Below are 20,738 nucleotides of genomic sequence, written 5' to 3' on the forward strand. Positions count from 1 at the left end.
CTGGAACTAATTCTTTCCTCTGCCACAGACTGCCTAAGAAACCAAGCATATCGCTATGGAGTAGGAGTTGAGCATAAATGAGGATGTATTCATTTTAAGGAGCAGTTTGTCTAAATTCCTAGGGTTGTGAGGAGAGAAAGGTGTTTTAGAGGCTGATTCAAAATGGATGTCCACCTTCAGTGCCTCTCTTTTTGCATGAACTATGTATGAGTATTAGATTCTCAGATGTGATGGCTAAATGCAAATACTACTCTGAACTGCCATCTTGCAGTAATAAAGGCAATAAAAGTACAAGATATAAATACGATGTTTTCACAAAGCCAAAAAAGAGCACGCATCTATGAGAGGCTGATCTTTAATTGGCAAAGTTAATTCTTCAATGAACTGATGTCTTCAATTTGGTTACTTTGGTGTTATGTTAAACACCAACCACTATACTTTACTCAGATCTGAGAACTACTTTGTATCAATTTATTAATTTCTTTGTAAATGAAGTCATGGAAGCATATAGAAATTTGAACAACTGCATCCTGAAATTTTGTAGTGGTGTTTTTAGTTACTTGCAGTAATTTAACATATTTGTAATGTTGATAGGAATATCACACACACACACACACAGAAATATATATACATATACAGAGAAATAAATATAAAATGAGGTTACTTATTTTTTTTCTTATAAATGAACAGTTTAGGGTTATGTTTCTAGAGTATGTTTGTAAACAGCATACCAGTTATATCCCCATTAGGATAAACTGATATACCTCCATGATCTCCTGAAGTTAATTATATATTTAATCTATAAGTTCTTCTCAGTTTGAGGAAGAGTGTATATTAACAAAATATTAGCGAGCAGCAGAAAGCTGATTTTCAAATTCAGAATCACTTTCATGGTAATAATTTTAAAGAGAGAAGTGACAGAAGAGAAAACAGAAAGCTATTTCCTCGTGGGATGGAATTGATAACAATGAAAGTATAGCTCAGCAACCTAGGAACTCAACACTAGAATACCAGAAATTTTTACCAGCTTAGTATCTTGAAAGGGGGACTGAATGTCATGTTGGAAGTTAACATATTCACATTACAGTCTTTAATGCTGAAAATATAGAATTGAAAGGAAGAAAAGTGATTCTTAATTAATGACTGAAGCTCTTTATGTGATACTAATCCCTTACTGTTTGCTAGGTTTCGGTGGTTGCATGAAGGATGTTAAATTTACACGAGGTGCTGTCGTTAACTTGGCATCTGTGTCCAGCAGTGCTGTCAGAGTCAATCTGGACGGGTGCCTATCAACTGACAGTGCTGTTAACTGCAGGGGAAATGACTCCATCCTAGTATATCGAGGAAAAGAGCAGAGTGTTCATGAGCGTGGTCTACAACCATTTACAGGTAACACATTGGTTCCTTAAATGAAATACATCATTTTTATTTCATTCTGTATTAATGTATTACCATATTCAGTGGTTGTTGTGTGTTTTTTTTTCCTCCTCTATCCTTCTTTATGTTCTTTGAAGAATACCTTTATAGGGTGATTGCCTCAAATGAAGGAGGATCAGTATCTAGTGTATGGACCCGTGTTCGTACAAGAGAATCAGGTAAATATAATTTTAAGGCTTACTTGTTCCCATTTTTCATTAGCTATCTGTTGTCAGGTTGGAGAAAATCCCACCACAACAATTTTGAGTAGAGTAAGTTACATAGTGTTTCTGAAGGAGCAAAACTGCTAAATGTTTTTGATAGGTACCAAGTTACTATCTCCAGCTATAAAGTGTCCAGGCAAATATTTTCCACACACAATACAAGGTGTCTTCCAAATACATATTAGATTATGTAATTGTGTGAGAGCAAAGAATGTGAAAGGATTGGACTACGTCAACTGAGTAAAAACAGCCATGCATCTAGGTATGTTCATACACGCACATCTAACCTCACATTACTGGAGTCTGGTGGAGTAACTAAATCTGTATTTTCCTATGTATAACTTAGTGATACAAAATCAAGTGTAGAGAAAGGAGATATTGGAATAGCAGGCACAAGCTGTGGAAGATAAGAGGCCATGTAGTTGTTAGGGAGAGGAGGTTCTTGCAAAAGTTTTTCTTTACGTTACCTGCACGTGGGTATGCTGTTCAGTGCCGCTGAATGAGGATTCTTTTAACAAGTAGCCCATAGATATTTGTATGTGAAAATGTGGCAATATTTACTAGAAAAGCAGCATGTGGCTTGTGGAGAAGGTTTCAAAGTAGGAACATAATACCTGCTGAGCCTTAAAGATCAAATTTTTCATATATTTTATGAAGAAAATTTAAAGGACCTTTCCTTTTTTGTTCGGTGTTTTTGCAAGCTTTATTAAGCCAGCAAGTTTTTTGAAGATTTACAGTTCTGCATGATTTATTTAACCAACTTTCCCTCTTCTGTAAATTGAAGTGTAATTGCATTTCATCAATGCAGAGAATTCTTTTAATGCAAGATATTCAATGTATGATCTTAAAAAATGATAAGATAGCTGCGTAAATATTGGACTTGCAAATGCATTCCTGTACAACTTACTGTCATTATTTTGTGTACCACCCAGAAGAGAGAAAATACATGCATATTTTCATATCAACTGTCTGACAACTGTAAGGTTTACCATAAATTTATGTTTGCAAGCTGACCACAGCATTGAGCAGCTACACGTTCCCCGGGGTTGGAGAATAATTGCGCTATTTAATTATTTTTGAGTTGGTTTTGTTATGTCCCTTATGAGAAGACCATCTGCTATACAGTACCTTACCTTGCCTTGTGATACACTTCAGAACTAATAAAATCAATATATTACTGTAGTAACTGAAGCTTTCCTAGAGTATCACATTCTTACTTTACACAACAAACACAACTTCCAGGTATTTTTATGCTTTCCATTCTGGTACCCTTCTTATAAAAAAACAAGGCTGCATTCATATTTAATGAAACTAAACAATAAAATTACAAAAAAAGAGAGGTTATATGATGGTGAGAAAAGCAAATGATCATCAACAGGGCTAGGGAGTCTACATGCATTTACAGCAAACTCATCATCCATCATCCTGCCATAGTGTTCCTTGGGCCTTTCCTCTGCGTCCCTTGTGCAGTCATCTGTGATGAAGTTGTTACTGGCCAGACCTTTACTTGGTATAGTAATATCTAATAAATAGTTAAAGGTTATGGGAAATGGGATGATTTTTTTTTATTAGCAACTCTGTGCATATGTAAGCTTGGCTTTCTAGTTCTTTTAAACGTCTGCATTTTCCTTTTTGCTTTTTTTTCTTTTTTTCCTTTTTATAGTATGGAGTGATCAGAAGCAAAGAATTTTGCAAAAAGGCCTTACAAATCTCTGCTTTGCCCTTAGACAGTTGTATGGCATTGTGGAAATATGAAAATAAATGGAAGAGCTTAAACTTTTTGAAGTACTTTTATAAATGAGAATGAACATTTTCAGAAATGTTTCATAGTTGGCTTGGATATCTAACAGATAAATATCAAATCCTTCTCTGTTGCCATACTATCTTGCTTCATTCAGTTGTATGATTATAATGGCTGAACTTGTTAGCTACATACAGTCTACCTCCTCCCTTTGAGTGATGCTTAAGTATGTTTGGTACATTAAATGTTTTTGGAAAATCGCAACAAGACAAGAAGGAATGTTATGTAGATGGAGTTTTGATGGTTTTGAAATATAGTTTAAACTGAATAGCTCAAGATGTGCAGTCATATTAAATCAATGCTGAAAAGTTACAACTCTAATAAATTGTATTTATGCTAATGGTTGAGTCTGATTTACTGCAGCCATTAAAAGTGAAGAATAGGGGCAATAGTCTCCTCAGAACTGCCATTTTCTCTATTTTCTATTTTATCCTTCTACAGTTCCACAAAATGTGCCAACTCCCTCAAGAGTTCACAGTATAAATGGTTACAGCGTTGAGGTCACCTGGGACAAACCTGCTGGGGTCATAGGTGTAATTGAGAAGTACATTTTGAAAGCATATGAAGAGGATGGTCCCAATGTACCCATCACTAGTGCTGAGTTTGCTGACACTAGTATGCTCACAGGTAAATGTTGTTAAGTACCATTTTTTAGGCACATCTAATAACGGGATGCCTCCTTCTGTTGAGCTATCAAGTATTACTTGTCTATTTTTGTGTATACACAGCATATATAATGTTTGGAAGGGTAGTATTTGGTGTCAGCATCCACAAACATAGCAATGTACTGACTTCAAACAACAACAGAAATTAAGACACAACTCAAATACTAAAAAGCAGTTTTATTTAAGGTATTCCTTCCCAGCCTATTGGTGCTTTGGGAGAGAATGCAGTTTGTTTGTTTGTTTGTTTTTGCTTAGTATATGTGATTTTTTTTTTCCTCCCCTGTTGTTGACCTAAATGAACCTTACATGTGGGTCTCATAAGATACTATTTGACCTGAAGTATGAAAGCACTTGATATACTTGCCTAATGTTGATCACATAAACCTAACAGATTTCAGTGGGAAATAGCATACCTTTATGTTAATCAGATGCTTTGCTTGATACCACTGGGATGTGGAGGTGGGTTATTATGGAATGAAGGAATTTGGGGCCTTGGGTTTACAGGGTTTGGTCACTGTTGAGCTGTGGGTTGTGGACAGGAGCTATAGGAACCATTGCCCTTGCGATGTTTTTGGGAGCCTAGGTCTTTTTACCCACAGGAGGCAGGTGTTTTTAGGAAGAAACAGTGGACTCTCTGCTACATAAAAAACATTTTGGGACCTCTCTTCCTGTCAGGATAGTGTGTATCTGGCTTTCTGCTCTCGATTTACAGACAGCCTTTTCTGGCTGCTACAAATTTGCCTGGGAAGGGAGCATGTTACTGACAACAGTCTGAATTATGTTATGACTAAACAGGGCAATATACAAACTCTTACTTTCATTGAAACAAACTGTGACCAACAGATTTGTTTATATACTCTCTAAAACAAATTGTGTATTCATAACAATTTAAAAAGTGCTAATGACATAATGGTCAAAGCTGGTGCTTTGGTTTGGCTCAGCTTTGGGCAATGTAACAGTCTTAGAAAGTGCCTTAATGCTCAGGCAGTATATTATGGCTGCTTTCCTGAAGCCCAGGTAATATGTGCTTAGTGTTTTTATATAAGTAGGTATGTTTTGTGTTGTTTCTCTGCCATAACATATGTATACATTTTCAAGAGCAAACATGAACATATTTTATTTTCTCAGTCTGAAATCTCTTGACTGTTTGTAAATAATGTGCTTACAATACCAAAACTGCATGGGCTTTCTATTCTTACCGTGATTTCTTTGATGAACTTGTTGATTTGAATATTCTTGCTGTAAAGCAGTACAAATTATGTTAGTAGAAATTAAAGACCATATTAGAAGCATATGGATTAGATAGCTTATTCACAGCTGATGGTCAGAACCAAAATTTTGTTTAAATTTGTTTGCATTGTGCCATGATTATGTGTCAGGGTTATGAAAAAGTCTACACCAGGCTGGACAGGTAAGAGGTTATCGGTATGCAGCTTTCAAGAGGCAGAAGAATAAGACATTCCTTTATATTAAATGGAGGTAGTAAACGGATCCCAGTTCTTTAATCTATTATAGCAGGTAGCTGTTGAATACTGCAAAATAAAATGACCCTAAGGACTTAAGAATGGCTGTATTCAACCATTGACCTCTCTGACAATGTCAGATTGTGGATGCTTAGGAAGAAAATGTAAGAAATGCACTAAGCATAGAGTGAGTCTTCCTGTTAATACAAATCCAGCTGGTAGTTTGTGGAATTCCTGAGCCGAAAGTTGCATGTGGACCATCATGCTTAATGGTCTGTGGTAGAATTGTCTTTCTTTTTTTAATACATTTATGCTTTTGACTTCTGTAACTTGCTATGGCAGTAAGTTTTCCAATTCAGTTTTGTGTGTGTGGAAAGAGTGCTTCCTTTTGTTATTTATAACTGCTGCCCAATAGTTTAGTCATGTATTTTCCAGTTTTGGCATTGTATGAAATATGTAATTCATGTCCTCATGGTGAGGTCAGAGCTGAGACAAGTGAAAAATTAAATCACTGATCTTGAAATTATTTTACGGATTGATTTCAGTGAAGCCTACACAGATGGACTAGTCTGTGGACATTGGGAAATGGTTCCCCACAAATGTGAGACTCCCAGGAAAAGGTGTGGCTTTGCCTGCTGAATCATCTTTCCTGGTTAATCAAAAGTTAACATAAACACAGAACCTCACCAGAAGATGCTGTCTTTGCTTACTTTGAGTTTGCTGAGAAGGGAAATTTTGCTTTTTTTCCTCCTGAATTTCAGGGACACTTCTTTAGAAATTCCTTTGTTGAATTCCATGAGAAGTTTCTACAGTAACCCCAGCACCACAGCTCTCACTGGGATCGCTGATGAAGCAACTCTGGTATTTTTCCACTCCCTCCTTCAGATTTTCATTCACTGTTAAGCCTAGGCACTGCTTAATCTGCTGCTTGCAAATATATCTGAGGGCACTGACAACCCCCTTTACCTTATTTTTTTCTGTTGTGTTTTGGTTTATACTTAGACTGTAAAATCTTTTGAACAATTACCATGATCTGTTCTGTGCAGTAGGGTCCTGAGTCATAACTGGAGCACAGTAACAAAAAATTAATAATAGCATTACCCATTTCCCAGAAGGCTGTCCTGTGTGTGTCAAATTCAGAAGAACCTGTTGTACCCTTGTCAAGAAGAAAAAGCTGGGCTAAATATTAAAGCAGGTTCTTAAATGAGCATAATCCCACAGTCTCAAATGCCTATTTCTGACTCCCAAGAAACCAAAATCCTTCAAAATCTGACCCTTGTAATCTTCAAAATGTCAAGCTGTTTTTTCACTTTCATCCAAGAAAAGAATATTCAGCAGATTTAAATCCTTAAAATGAGGTTCTCACTGTTGAAGCAGGAGTTTATTGGATAAGGTAATATATTTCAACATGGTGTTCAGGATCTGTGTTCTAGGATGAGAATGTAAAGTTAGAGTGTAAATTTTTGGGGTTCAAGGAATGCTGTGCTAGCCCATCTTGCCTTCAAAAAAAACATGTAATAACACTGATACACTTTGGATACAGCCAGTCGCACTCAGTAGAGTAATAAAGGAAGCACAGGGTCATCATATCAAAGAATTTTTTTCCTAAAGGCTGGGTTGCTTTACTCTGCATTCCGGTGTGTTCCACGTGCTGTTACTATGCTGCCATCAAAATCTGGAATATAAATTAGAATCAGTATTTAAAAAAAAATGAAAGAAGCTTTAGAACAAACTGTTTCAGTGCGGTTTCTGAGCAGCTTTTGCTTCTACTTTCTTTTGGAAGGCAGAATATTACAGAATCACAGGATTGCTGGGATTGAAGGGACCTCTTGAGATCATCTAGTCCATCCCCCCAGCTCAAGCAAAGTCAGCTGGAGCCAGTTTCCCAGGACCATGTCCAGTTGAGTTTTGAATATCTCCACAGATATTCCTCGATGGGAAACCTGTTCCATTCTTTGACCACCCTCACAGTAAAAAAGTGGTTTCTTGTGTTTAGGTGGAATTTCATGTATTTCAATTTGTGCCCATTGACTCTTGTCCTATTACTGGGCACTACTGTGAAGAGTCTGGCTCCTTCTTCGTTGCCTCACATCAGGTATTTATACACATTGATAAATCACCCTGAGCCTTCTCTTTTCTGGCCTGATCAGTCCCAGCTCTCTCAGCATCTCCTCATAAGAGACATGCTCCAGTCCCTTTATTATCTTAGCAGCCCTTTTGTATCATCCACAAACTTGCTGAGGGTGTATGCTTCCCTCATCATCAAGGTCATTAAGGAAGACGTTGAGCAGTATTGGCCCCAGTATCAACCCCTGGGATACACCACAGCTGTCTTGCCTCTAACTGGATTTTGTGCCACTGATCACAATCCTCTGACACTTCTCATCAAGCACATACAAGAAAAACACTTTATAATTCAGATCGCTCTCATTGTAGAATTCAGGAGATCCACAAGCCTCTAAATTTTACCAGCTCCTAATTGCAGGCAGTGAAGAAGGCTAGCAAAAGCTGCAAATAATATTTAAATGAAATATCCTGCAAAAGAATTCACAAATGTTTGGTATTCCTACTACAGACTCCTCTTTTGATTTTGTATGTTTTTTGCAGTTTGTCCTGCCTGTGTCACTGCCACAATAGCCAAGTGTGGAAGTTGTGGCTGCACACGTGGTAATGAGAAAATTGTTGTCGACGGTTTCCCCTCTGAATGCCCTGAATGTTCCCTCCTTCCCTTGACACGTGTTTATAATTACTTTCCACCTTTTAGTCTTTTATGCTTGGCAGATGAATATCTCAGGAAAAGTTAATTTAATGATTTAATATGGTTAATCAAAGTGCTTCGGCTTTGAAAGCGCTCTAGCCAGGGAGTCTCTCAGAAGAGGAGAGGGGGCCTCCTGCCAGTGACTGATAGGCCCGGGCTCGCCGGTGGGGCCACAGGGCTGGGGGAAGCTCGCTGCCTGACTGGCAAATGCCCGTGCTCAAAGAAACGCTGCCGGCTGAGAGGTTCCCCCTCTCAGGGAGAGCTCGTCCAGGCCTGAGCAGGCACTGCCAAAGCAGCCTGTGGTGCTGCAACTGGCCTCTGCATCCTGACCGCTGCCTCCCGCGGGGTTTGGGAATCACAGGGCCTGCGGGGGGCAGCCCCAGGGCCAGCCCCCATGGTGCTGCTTAGGGTCCTGCAAGGCCTGGGGCAACAGTTGGGGGCAGTGGGGGACGGCAGCTCCCCACGGGCTGGGAGCCAAGGATGGCCATGTCACAGGCTGGGAAGTGCCTGCGCTGACAGGGTGAGCCTAAAATGAGAGTTTTACTGCCTAGTGGCTCTTAGAAAATGTTTTCTTCAGGGTACTTTGATCTACATGGGATTCGTAAGCAATTTACCACAGCCAGGTAGTTTGCCACATGAAACTATTAAAGAATTACTTGGATATTACTTTCATGCACTTGAAATTACTTGAAAGCTCTTGGTTTGTGCAAATATTTTACACTCAAAACACTCCTATGCTGTAGTTAATGAGATTTTTGTAAATTTGCAGAAAAGAATTGGAAACAAACTAATGTAAATATATATATAGGGCCAGAGCTCTAGGAGGACTCCCAAATCCATACTCCAAGTTGGGACAAATTTCTAATGTTTTAAAACATTTCATGAAGATAAAGAGTCACAACATACTAACCAGGTTGGTATATTTAGCTTATATTTACTTACAACTAAAATCTGACAGAACGTTTAATAAAAGCTGAAACTTTGTATTGAAAATATGGATTTTAAGAGCTGCTTCATCAGTTGCTTGAACCACGCTTATACAAAGATGGTTGTCATTTTCAGGTAAATTCTTTCTCTTTGTCATCATTTTGTAGAAATAACCTTTGGTTGGAAGCACAGATAGATGACAGAAAACATCTGAATATTTCCCATAGCCAGAAGAACGATGCTATGCACTTTACAGTGTCGTGCCATGGCGTGTGAGATCTGGAAGGCTGTATGCACCCTTCTGACAACAAAGAGGTGTCACGTACCTTGTCTTGAGGGCTGCGGTGCTTGTTGTTGCCCTGTTTTGTCCCTGTGGGTGTTTTAAGGAGATTTGGTCTCTCTGTCTCTCTCACCGCCGTGTACGCACACCTCTCTCAGTGGGAGGATCTGAAGGGCATACCAGAAGCTGCACCTGAGCCCCTGGTCAGATCCCTATTTGACTGCGGCAGCTAATGCAACGTAGGGTAGCCAATAGATCTGTCTATGTCCATTAGGTTTCTGTAAGTTGTCAGGTGGTGCTTGAGCTCCTAATGACTCTAAATCAGACTGGCAGAATGTAGGTTCGTATCTCTGTTCATTTAGCTGCCTTTAGCAGACTAGCAGCATATTTTTCAATATATGCATTTTAAAACATAAATGATATTAATATTCTGCAATATTAAGGTTGTAACTTGATTGAGTTTAGACCTAAATGAATCTTGTTTACAGTCCAATGCAGTTGTATAAATTTATTCATGTGAAATGTAAATTGTCTGATTAAATAAACCTGAACATTTTATCAAAATTACATCAGCTCTTAGCTGCATACCAATACTTTTATTAATAAAAAGAAATCAACTTCTTAATGTTTGTGAGGATGGAAAGGATTATGAATATGTTTTTTATAGACATACTCAAAAAAAGTTTGCAAAAATGTTAACAGTCTTTCTCTCTCTGCAAACTTTTAAAATTAACATCCTGCAGAAAATGAACGATGACAAAGTTATCTGGAAAGATGAAGAGTAACATAGTGATAGATATTACAGAACCAATACCCTCTGTGTTTAATTAACTCTTGGTGCAAAATTGGACTGTTGGGCTAAGGTTTTCTGCAAATTAAAGCAGCCAAGGAGTTGCCCTGTGTTATGGGGAATGTAACAGGCTTCATGGAACCACTGCAACCTGAATTGTATCTTCAAGGCCAGTGGAGCTTGTGTATGGTTGGTTGTGAAATTTTTCTGTTGGGGAAAAAAAGGGTCTTCCAAGCCACAGAAATCCAGTAAATAAAGTAAAACTTTTTTGGTTTTTATAAGCCAAAGAGTTGGAACAGGTGCCATCTTGTTCAATAATTCTTCAAAATTTTATGACTCATACTAGACTTATGGTAGAAGATGCTTTAAAAATGCAGATGCACGCGACAGATTGATGTGCACAGGCTTTCAGTCCAGGAATGCATATGTAGAAGACGCATGTACTTAAACAGTTTTTGCTACAATCTGTCGAAAACACAAAGTCAGTTGGGGACTTCCTTTTCTGGTCAGTGGACTGTGATTAAGTGTACTGTGGCAATGATGCATCCCGACACACAAGTGACTTTGTTAGACAGATGCTGTATGACCTCAGGCATTCAAGTTGGCTAAATAGTCTTTAGGTTTGGGGAGGGGAGATTTGGTAATTTTTTTTAAGAGCTTAAACCAGAATTAAGGTAAATCTAGAAGGTCAAGTGTTATTTCAATTGCAATATGTGTATTTCATAATAGGTCCTTATGAAGTAGAGTGTTAGGGACGAAACAATGAAAAAATCTGGCAAGAAAAAGTCCCTTTGGCAAAAAATACATTCAGCTTGTGAAACAAATGGAATTTGTGTGGGTAAGCTCTGTGGTTGACTTTGGAAATCTTCATATTCAGTAGCAGAGCTGAGTTTTCAGGCTGCATATTAAAGTAGTGCCTGTTCATGATTAAAATGAGCTAAATTTACCTGTAAAAAACAATTGAACTAGCCTTGTGAAATTGTCCTCTTCCACCATCTTAGCTGAGTGCATTTTTTTGTGGAAGTGAGGAAAAGAACTTTAGTATTTGTGTTAGATCTGTAAGATTAAATAGCTTTTTTGTGTGAGTTGTGTGTGTGGGCGAGTGGGTTTAGTTTTGTTTTTATGGGAAGGTTCCTTCAATAAATGTGTTTTAAAAAACTCACCTCAATTTATATTTGTTTAACCAATTCATTATGCAGTGTAAAAGCTCTATAAGTTACCATAAGCAAGTGTGGCTTTTCATCTGTGAAGACCTGGTGATGTTTTGAAGCAACTTTCTGAAAAAGCAGGATGACAGATTGGAACAGGGAAGCAGCTGCTTTCATAACAGTGTTAACTGGATGAGGAAATTGCTAAAATACTATAATTGCCTTTGAATCTATTTTTCAGTGTTTGTGAACAGATATTTAATATTTTTATATACTATATGCATTAGAATGATGAATGGAGTATGTATAAAGATGCAACTAACTCTGACTAGTCCATGCATCCATTTTACCATAAATTCATTGTTGACCCCTTTCTACTGTCCATGCCAATGTTTTTATCCCTTCTCCGCAAGAATGAACCTAGCGTTTTCTCTCTGACACAACTCTAAACCTCAACTTTAAATATTGCGAATAATTAAGATAATTTAAATAAAAGTATAGAAAATTAAATGCTAGTTTTGCATATAAAGTGGGCTTAATGTTCTAGGTGTGATTCCAGATCACTCTTTTAGACTGTTAACTTTACATTCATATTTAACAAATGACATTATTCAGTTTCATGGGGTCACTATGTCAAAATGTCTGTGTTAGAACTTAAATTTATTTCCAAAGGTTCTTTGAGTGGGCAGATAGGAGTGGTGTGTTAGAATGATTTACTGTCTCCGATTCCCCATGTGGATTTTAAGGCTTGGAATGTAGTCTATCATGAAAATTTTAAGTCTAGATGGATTCAGCTGCTCTGTAGTGGCGGGCTGAATGAATGGGACTCATATCCCAAATGTGGGAGGCTGACCCTCTTCTTAAATATTGTTGATGCTTCTAATTCTATCTCCTGATCAAAGTGACAATTTAGCTACCTTTCTCCTGTTAACATTAACGGAATATATGCAAGTGTGTTTGTGATGAAATTTTGCTTTGTTAGCATCCCGTCTTGGAAAGCCTGATGGACTCTTATCAAATCAGCAATTACTGGGTGTAGATGAGCTGCCAGTCTGAGAGTGTGATAATGGAGGAGTTAGATAAGTTTTTTAAAGCTATCAACCAACTTCATTGGATGATAAGTTTTTTTTTTTTATTGCAAAATTTATTTTGCTGTGCTATAAATTAATTCACGTGCATCAGTGATGATCTTTGCTATGGGACTGCTGACTTTGTACTCTAAGATAGTCGGGCACTGAGTGTAAATTTCACTGACTGACTAAAAGTGCAGAGGAAATGAGTGGGTAATGAGAGCAGAGCAGCCAGTTCTTTAATTGAATTAAAAGCTGGGTGACACCAATGCAGACACCTGTCCAATTACAGACAGGCCAAGGTGTTTACCATTGCTGTACAAGCGATTTGAAGATGACAGAAATCTTTCCGCCCACAGATTAACATAATGAAGGAGAACAGATTACAGTGGATGCTGGCCAAACAGATAGGTTGGCAGCTGAGAAAAAAGTAGTTTGCTGAAGTATGTAAATAAAATCTGTGCACTTTCTATTGCCTACCTATGCAGCACATCTGTTTCTTTGTTGAAAGAAAACAGTGCAAGAGTACATATGAAGGAAAAACATTAATTAGGAAATTAACAGATTATTTTTTTAAATTGCTGCCTTTGCTGAATAGATTTTTTTTTTAACATAAACCTCCTGTTGCAAAAGGGTTTTTTTGGTTTGTTTTTTTTTTTTTCAAATTCACACTGCCCTTCACAAACCTATCTATGCAATGTACACTCTGTTGCGTGGCAGGTGCTTTATATAAAACCTTTCTACTTCATCAAAAGTAAACCAAACAGCCCAATCCAAACCTTCTACAGCTACGGGCATCTTTCTGGATATGTGCTGCTGCAGCTCTCAGTGCCTGAAGCCGTTGGTGACCCCACAGAATGTCTTCCATCAGGAAATGCAAGGAGCATTAATTCACTGCTTCATAAGAAAAGAATGCTACAAGTGCTAAATGTACAAATAAAACTAAATTGCTTCCTAAAGTACAGTAGAGTGAATAGATAGATGGCATATACACTATACCATGCTCCTCTTGACCGAGAACTTGCAAATGTCGCAGTTAGAGGATTTGGTTTCTGCATGTGTTTATTTGCTGAAGGTAATTCCAATAGTACCTTTTATACTTTCCCATGTTTAACCCTCTATGATCTGGACATAAGTGCTTTGTATCAAGTCTTATGCAAAAAAGATGTTTTTTGGACTGATGAAATTTCTGTGCTGAAGAATTTACTGTAGATTCCAATATTCCTGCTTTACCAGGATAGTAATGCTTTAAAACATCATTATTTCCTATTTTCTGCTTTTTGAATGCTCTTAAAAATATTTGCCTTCCATCACAGGAAGATTACAGGCACATTTGCCTGGGTGGTGGCTGACACAACATTCTTTTTCTTTCCTGTCCCATTTGCATTAGATAGTAAGATGGCAGTACAGCTTTCCCCTGTTAACTGGGGGTTTGCAAAATCAAAACTATAACCAGAGAGAATGGATTCTGGTCAACTGTTTTTAGTTTAACACTACTCTGAAGTAAATGTGATTACTTCTCAATATTTCGTTGTGTATATGAGTAGAACTGGACGACAGAGAATTCAAATAGAAAGACCATTGCAATGTCAGCCTTTAAAGTTTTTGGATTAATTACAAGAAAAGACACAAACATTACTAATTCAGTGAATGCTAATCTCACATTTTCCATGTGAACACACCTATTAATAAACACAATATAAGCATACACAGGCTTTGATTGTCCCACTCAGAAAATAATATATTTATGCTGTAACTTTTAACTTCCAGCATCAAATTCTCCAGGCCCTTTTTGTGAGTCTAAAGGGCTTATGTAGGGAAAAAAGACGTTTTTTTAATGAAACACAAAGTTATGTTGCAGTCTATGTAGTAACTCAATGAAGAGTAATAATAAGGACTAATTTCTTCTACCTGTTTGTGTACATGTAATGCTGAGGGGGTTTGCAGTCTTATTGTACTATGGGACGTTTGGCCAAGAATTATGGTTCTCTGAGGTACCGTTGTTTTTGAAGCTGCTTTGCAAAATCCCAGTGTCAGACAGTTCCAAAATAACATAGTTTGCTATAATTTTTTTTTAATGAAAGACGCCATTGATTTTACTAAAAGCTGTGAGAGTAGAGGTGAAAACATGGTTTGAAATAAAGCTTGACGTGAATTGGCCTTCTTTTAATTACTACTGCATTTTCATTCCATATTACTTTGTCGGACCTACTTTGAAATGGGAACTGCTGATGTTTCTGAAAATTACTGTAATCCACATTTTTTTCCATGTAGTCCTTCTGTATATTGCAGTTCAAAATATTGTGTAACTTCCTGAAGTGGTAAGCAGTGATTTGTTGCATTTGCTACGGCACGGAGCTGATCGATATGTGAGAATCTAGCAACTTCTCTTCACTAACATAAGCAGGACCTGAAAAAGCATAAGATTACAGATCTTTTTTTCTTGTAAACCCTTGGGTACTGTGTCACCTGAATTAAGTTACTGTAGTAGTCTAGCAAATATATGGTCTATATGCTGCCACTGAAGTAATGGAACACAAGTGGGATGTTTCATACAAAAAAGATTTCAGTTTATGGATGAAGAGGGGCAACATTGGAGAGGAAGCATTAAAAAAAATTTGATCTGGGGGAGACAGTGAAAATTCCTTGGAAAAACAAAATGAATAACTGAAAAAACATTGTGAGGCAGGGACTAAGAAAAAAAACCTCCCTTATTGTCATTGTTACATTAAAATATACACCACAATCTTGAAGCATAACTAAAGAAACTTAGCTGCCTAATTAGTATTAAGAATGGAATAAAATACCATTTACTCTTAATTTATTCTGCAAAATTTAAGTCATGGCGTAACAGGAATGAAACCTTAAAATAATTTTCTTTTCCACCTGTAACAGAAAACTTTAATTTTTTTACTTCTGTCTGTGTATGTATGTAATCAGTCTGTACACTGTACATGCATAACACCTTGCTTTCTTCTGTTGCAGGCATATTGACAGGCTTGCATCCCTTCACAAACTATGCTGTAACCCTAACTGCTTGCACTTTGGCTGGCTGTACTGAGAGCTTGCATGCATTGAACATCTCCACTCCACAAGAAGGTAAAGTAATTTCAAAGGTCTTGACTTCCACATTTCAGTCATGAATAATAAAACAGGAGAAGAGCTAAATGCTGCAAAGCCATTTGCTGGAAAACCCCAACCTAATTTGATGACAAAGTGCATTGCCAGACCATAATTGCTCCATTTTTTGGGGGGGTGCGAAAATGAATCAAACTCCATACCCTTTAATGACATGCATCTTTAATAGCTGTAATGCAGATTAATGGGCTTTTTAATTGCTGTTACATTGTTCATGCAAGAGCCTTGTCATTAATATGAAGCATCTGAAAGATTAATGAAAGCTTCCTCATTTTACTATGGCTCAGAAGTAAATCTAGAGACAGTCTGACTAAAAAGAATTGATTGTATGGCACAGTATGAAATTGAGAATCAAACGGTTGATTTCCATGGTTTCTTTTAACTGCTAAACACCAGCAATAGGCAACAATTATTTCAGTGTGATGAAACCTCCAAATGCCAATTGAGTTATTTATTTTAATCACTGTTCAGATTTTCCCTTTTTTTTTCTAAACACTTTTACGCGTTGTTGTGCTCAAACTTAAAGGTTGTGAGTGCAAATTAATGTTTTCTATGCTTACATTAAGAACTAGAGCAGGAAGAAAGAGAAAATACATTACAGTTCTGACTTTAGAGGCTAGGCTGATAAGTAATACACATCAATTACTGGAGCAAATGCTCCCAAAATATCTGTGGCATTTCTAACTCCATTCTCAATTAGACATAAAGTCCATATCTCCTGGTAATATCATCCCAAAGCCATGTTAATCCAGTTAAAATCATCAGTTACTCCAAATTTACACCAGTAGAATAATGAAGACTTTGACATGTATTTATAGGACAGTAGTTAATCTTCCATGATGTGGAGTAGTTTTCAAAATTTCCTCCCTCCCACAGTTCTTTGTTTTATCTTCTCATGTAAACTAGGTAATAATACAGTACCAATAAAACAAATAAAATTTTAGCATGAAGTTAAGTAAATTACAACCATAATGATTAAAAGAATGCTGGAGTGTTGAACTGCTGCCAAAGCAGGTAGTCATGCAAGGCATTGTCCTGATGACGACAGTCCTGAAGATTGCAGTCTAACATTGCTAGAACAGTGTTTTGATGTGAACATGTTAGCAACTGCCAGTAGCACCAGTCAAATCAAAATCCAATTGTCGCCTCTTGGAAGTTCTAAATAAACTGACTGAGTTTGTCTGGTGGCATTATCTATGAAAGGGTGTAGCCTCTGACAGCCAAATAGTAAATGGACCCTGTGATGTAAACATGAAATACAGAAGCGTATATTTCTTTCGGGTGTAATATAGTAATTAAAAAATAAATTGTTTATGTCTTATTTTCTCAGCTTAGTGAATAAAGCAGGAATTCTTACATGTGTTTGAGAAAAACACCCACTGTTTTCAGATGTGCTGTCATATTAAGAAGGTTTAGGCAAGAATAGATTTTTTTTTTTTTTTTTTCTCAGAGATCAAATAAAGCCATGGGGAACATGTGTTTTATCCCTCAGAAGAATTGAGCAAAAAGTCAATGTGTGGAATTTCTATTTTTGGATGCTCTTGTTGCATGCTCTTAGTAACAATAAATTGATGATACAGAAGACAGACACCATATCACACCCTCCAGCTATCCCTGTTTCCCTATTGAAACATTCATTACTTTATATTGTTTTCACATTGCCAGCCACTGCTAGTTATTGTTTTAAATTGCTAGCACAGAGCTTGTAAATTACAAGATATTCCTCCCAGACTAAGGCCCGAGTTCTGCTCCCCTTGCGATATTCAGTGGGATTGCTTGTGCTTCTAGCATATAACTCATTGGAACGGTGAGAGAACTCGGCTTTTAAATTATTATCCATTGCCAACTTCCCATATATTATATACATAAAATCTGTGCTAAACAAACATTACTAAGTGTATTGAATTATGAAAAGTCTGAAATAAGGGGTAGTGCCTAAGAATATAGCATCTGCGTTTGTGATTAGAAAGAATGATCGCTTTGTAGTTAGGAATAAAAAGCATGAAGGAAGAGAAAATAATTTGTATTAAAGAAGGACTGTACTAAAATCATGTACCCCTCCCCTTGCTTGGTGTTATCAAGCTGGAAAGATAAAGTTATATGAGCATAATTATTCTCCTAAAAAGCAAAGGGTATATCCTTGTCTTTCATAGAAGTTTCTGTTTCGCTAGGAAACCTCACATGTAATAGGGGAGTTCTCAAAATGCTGGTATGTTGCAAGCATAAAATCTCTTCTGAAATTTCAACCAAAAATCATTCTGGTAGTAGCTCCTCACTGAAATTATTTATTATTTGTGGAAATATGATGTTATACTTTTTTTTTTTTCTCCAGCCCCTGAAGATGTGCAATCACCCACAGCGATATCCTTTCCCACGTTTCTGCTGATGAGTTGGAGTCCACCAAAAACACCAAATGGTATTATTACACAATATACTTTATATATGAATGGAGTACCTATTTACTCTGGAAATGGAACTAAATATGTTGTAAAAGGTGAGTTCTCTGCTAGGTAGCATGTCAGATAGGTATCTCATAGTTGTTAGGAATAATTATATGACTGACCCCTTCTTATTTCAGAGGAAAAGAAAAATAATTTTAAAATGGGCTGGATGCACTTTAAACCCTGATGGGTTCTATTTTTTAAAGAATCCTTCATAGAACTCTCTGTTGGGACTCTCAGAAATTTATGTTGCCATGGTGTAGCTAAATCTTGTGCTGTGTTGTCCTCTTTCACAGGACCTGAATCGTCTTTTTAATGGTTTTATAACTTTTTGATCTTGTACCATCTAGCTCTCAAAACAAGTAAACTGTAAGCTGTTGAAGACAAGATATTATGTACAGGTTTAATAGTTTTTCCTACTGTCTTCCTTAAGTATTCTTAATTAGAGAGACACTGTGTTGCTTTCCTGTGTAGCTCATGCTTAATTCATTTGTGAAAAGCATAAACTAATAATCCATTTTCTTCTCATAACAGGTATGCAATGTGTCAATAACAAAGTTATATCCGTACTCTTAAACCGTTATATAGAAGCTAAATGACTGTTATTTGGCAGTACAGTGAAGCATGGTAATCTGACTTCCTGTTTTAATGTAATTGTAGTTTAATGAAGTATCAATTTATTTGTTCTGACATTATCTAAACAACAAAAAACAAAATAATGATAATAATAAAAAAATATTGAGCTAGAGGTATCATAGCACGGCATAAGCACTATTCTGGACCCATCAGAATTTGTATATGGTAGTAGGTACAAGTGAAAATAAAGCATTTCATATCGGACAACTTGGGGGAAAAGGGTACCAAGACCCTACTTTCTTTTTAATGTAAGGCCTTAAAATTTAAAGCTATTTCTGCATCTTGAGTTAGTATAAAACATATTTAAAAATTCATATAGTTCAAATTTCTTTGCCTTGCACAGGCCATAAGCTACTGGTGTGGTGGGTCAGTTTTGACACTGAAAAATGAATCCAGTTAGAGAACCTCCTGAAGGCTGTTGATGATTGCTATAATAAATAGTGCAGACTTTAAGTCAAACTTTTTCATTCTGTATTCAAAGGTAATGGATTTTTCGTAACCATAGTAACCTTAGTGTATTTCTGGATAAATACATGAGGTATATACATTCTGGTTTTATTTTTGAATATAAACTACCACATTATGTATTACTAATAATATGAAAAATAGGATATAGGTTAGCATAATGACAGCTCAAACTAGTGTGCATTTTTCTTCTGCAAAAAAATAAATATTTATCAAAAGTATAGGTTCAATTAATTTCTCCCCCATCCCCCCAGTTCTCTGGTATTCTTGTAGTGCCATTTATCTTTTTTGCAAGATCTCCATTAATCTCTTATTGCCATACCATAACACTATTCTTAAGAATTTTGAAGTGCAAATAGTTGTGCTTCCAATCTTATTAAAATCATTACTGAAAGTTCATCACAGGTAGTTTTACTGATGTGTTCATCTGCAACCTGGTTATAAATTGACAAGCAATGTAAAACATTTGAGGAAATGTTCACCGTAATATATTTTGGTTGGTTGATTTTACATTCATGTCTATTGTATTCTGACTCATAGCCAAAATGAATGCTTATTGATAGAAATTGTGGTCAAGTAACTTTTGTAATTGTTCTTCAAAAATATAGAAAAGAATAAATTAAGAAGGGTCAGGACTTGATTCCTCACGTTCTGCCTCTAAATCTTGAATGATACATCAGAATACATTCAGCTAAACCAGTCTAAGGAAAAGTTACCTGGTTTATAACCTTCCTAGAGGACCTCTTGTTGCTTTTATTTAGAAATTATTTATTTATATTTTTCTAGAAATTTTGATATTTTTGTTCCTATTGAGCATTTCATAACTTTTATTTCAATTAAATTTTAGGCAGATATAAGATATAAAGAGAACAGAGAATCTTGCATTCAAAAGAGAAGGCTAGTGAGTTGGACTGTGTTGTCCTATGCAGTAGAGCACAAGAGCCACTCTTGCCTACTATTCTGAACATGGTGTGGAGATCAGTCTGTTTACTTTGGATCCATTTTATTTAGCTGCCGGTTTCTCACTCTGCCTGAGGGGGAAGAGGCGATGTGAACCAGCAGGCTGGGATTTGGGTCACTAGAAATCCCAGTCATTCTGAATCAGGTTTATTCAAGATCTTGCTTAGATCTGCATATATGTTTAATTTGACCTGGTTTTGCTTCCTGCCCAAGATTTTCTTCTTTGTAGGCTAGAGGTAAAACAGGTATAACATCTTTTTTTTTTTTTTTTTTTTTTTCTCCTTTTCTTCAAGGGTTATGGTTTTACAGTGAAAAGTTGCAGCTTTTGACTTTCCAGTGTTATATATGTCTCTCTCCTACATTTTTGGCTTTTCCCATGTTATTTTCCGTTTCCCTTCAGCATTTATGCTAGTGATGTTGGTGACTTATTGCCTCAACATAATACATTATTGACCCTAAACAGAGAGACAAAGTTCATTGTCTCTGACATCTGTTTGCTATTTATTCACCAAAATGATTTTCCTAATTTAATAATTATACAACTGAGTTCCTGACC

At 36.7% G+C, this 20,738-nt stretch overlaps 1 protein-coding gene across 1 annotated transcript in view; it reads left to right on the forward strand.

Annotated features, from left to right (window-relative positions):
• Nucleotides 1–20,738, forward strand: part of USH2A (usherin) — a 391,921-nt gene that overhangs the window by 156,978 nt on the left and 214,205 nt on the right. Inside the window, exons 27-31 of the mRNA XM_087774988.1 lie at nucleotides 1,186–1,389; nucleotides 1,515–1,595; nucleotides 3,883–4,068; nucleotides 15,528–15,641; nucleotides 18,013–18,174. Coding sequence (XP_087631114.1) covers nucleotides 1,186–1,389; nucleotides 1,515–1,595; nucleotides 3,883–4,068; nucleotides 15,528–15,641; nucleotides 18,013–18,174 — 747 coding nt within the window. The remainder of the gene's footprint in view (nucleotides 1–1,185; nucleotides 1,390–1,514; nucleotides 1,596–3,882; nucleotides 4,069–15,527; nucleotides 15,642–18,012; nucleotides 18,175–20,738) is intronic.

This window comes from Nipponia nippon, unplaced genomic scaffold (assembly GCF_047370975.1).
Source record: "Nipponia nippon isolate SJK-2023a ecotype South Korea unplaced genomic scaffold, ASM4737097v1 scaffold_4, whole genome shotgun sequence".
Taxonomy (NCBI): domain Eukaryota; kingdom Metazoa; phylum Chordata; class Aves; order Pelecaniformes; family Threskiornithidae; genus Nipponia; species Nipponia nippon.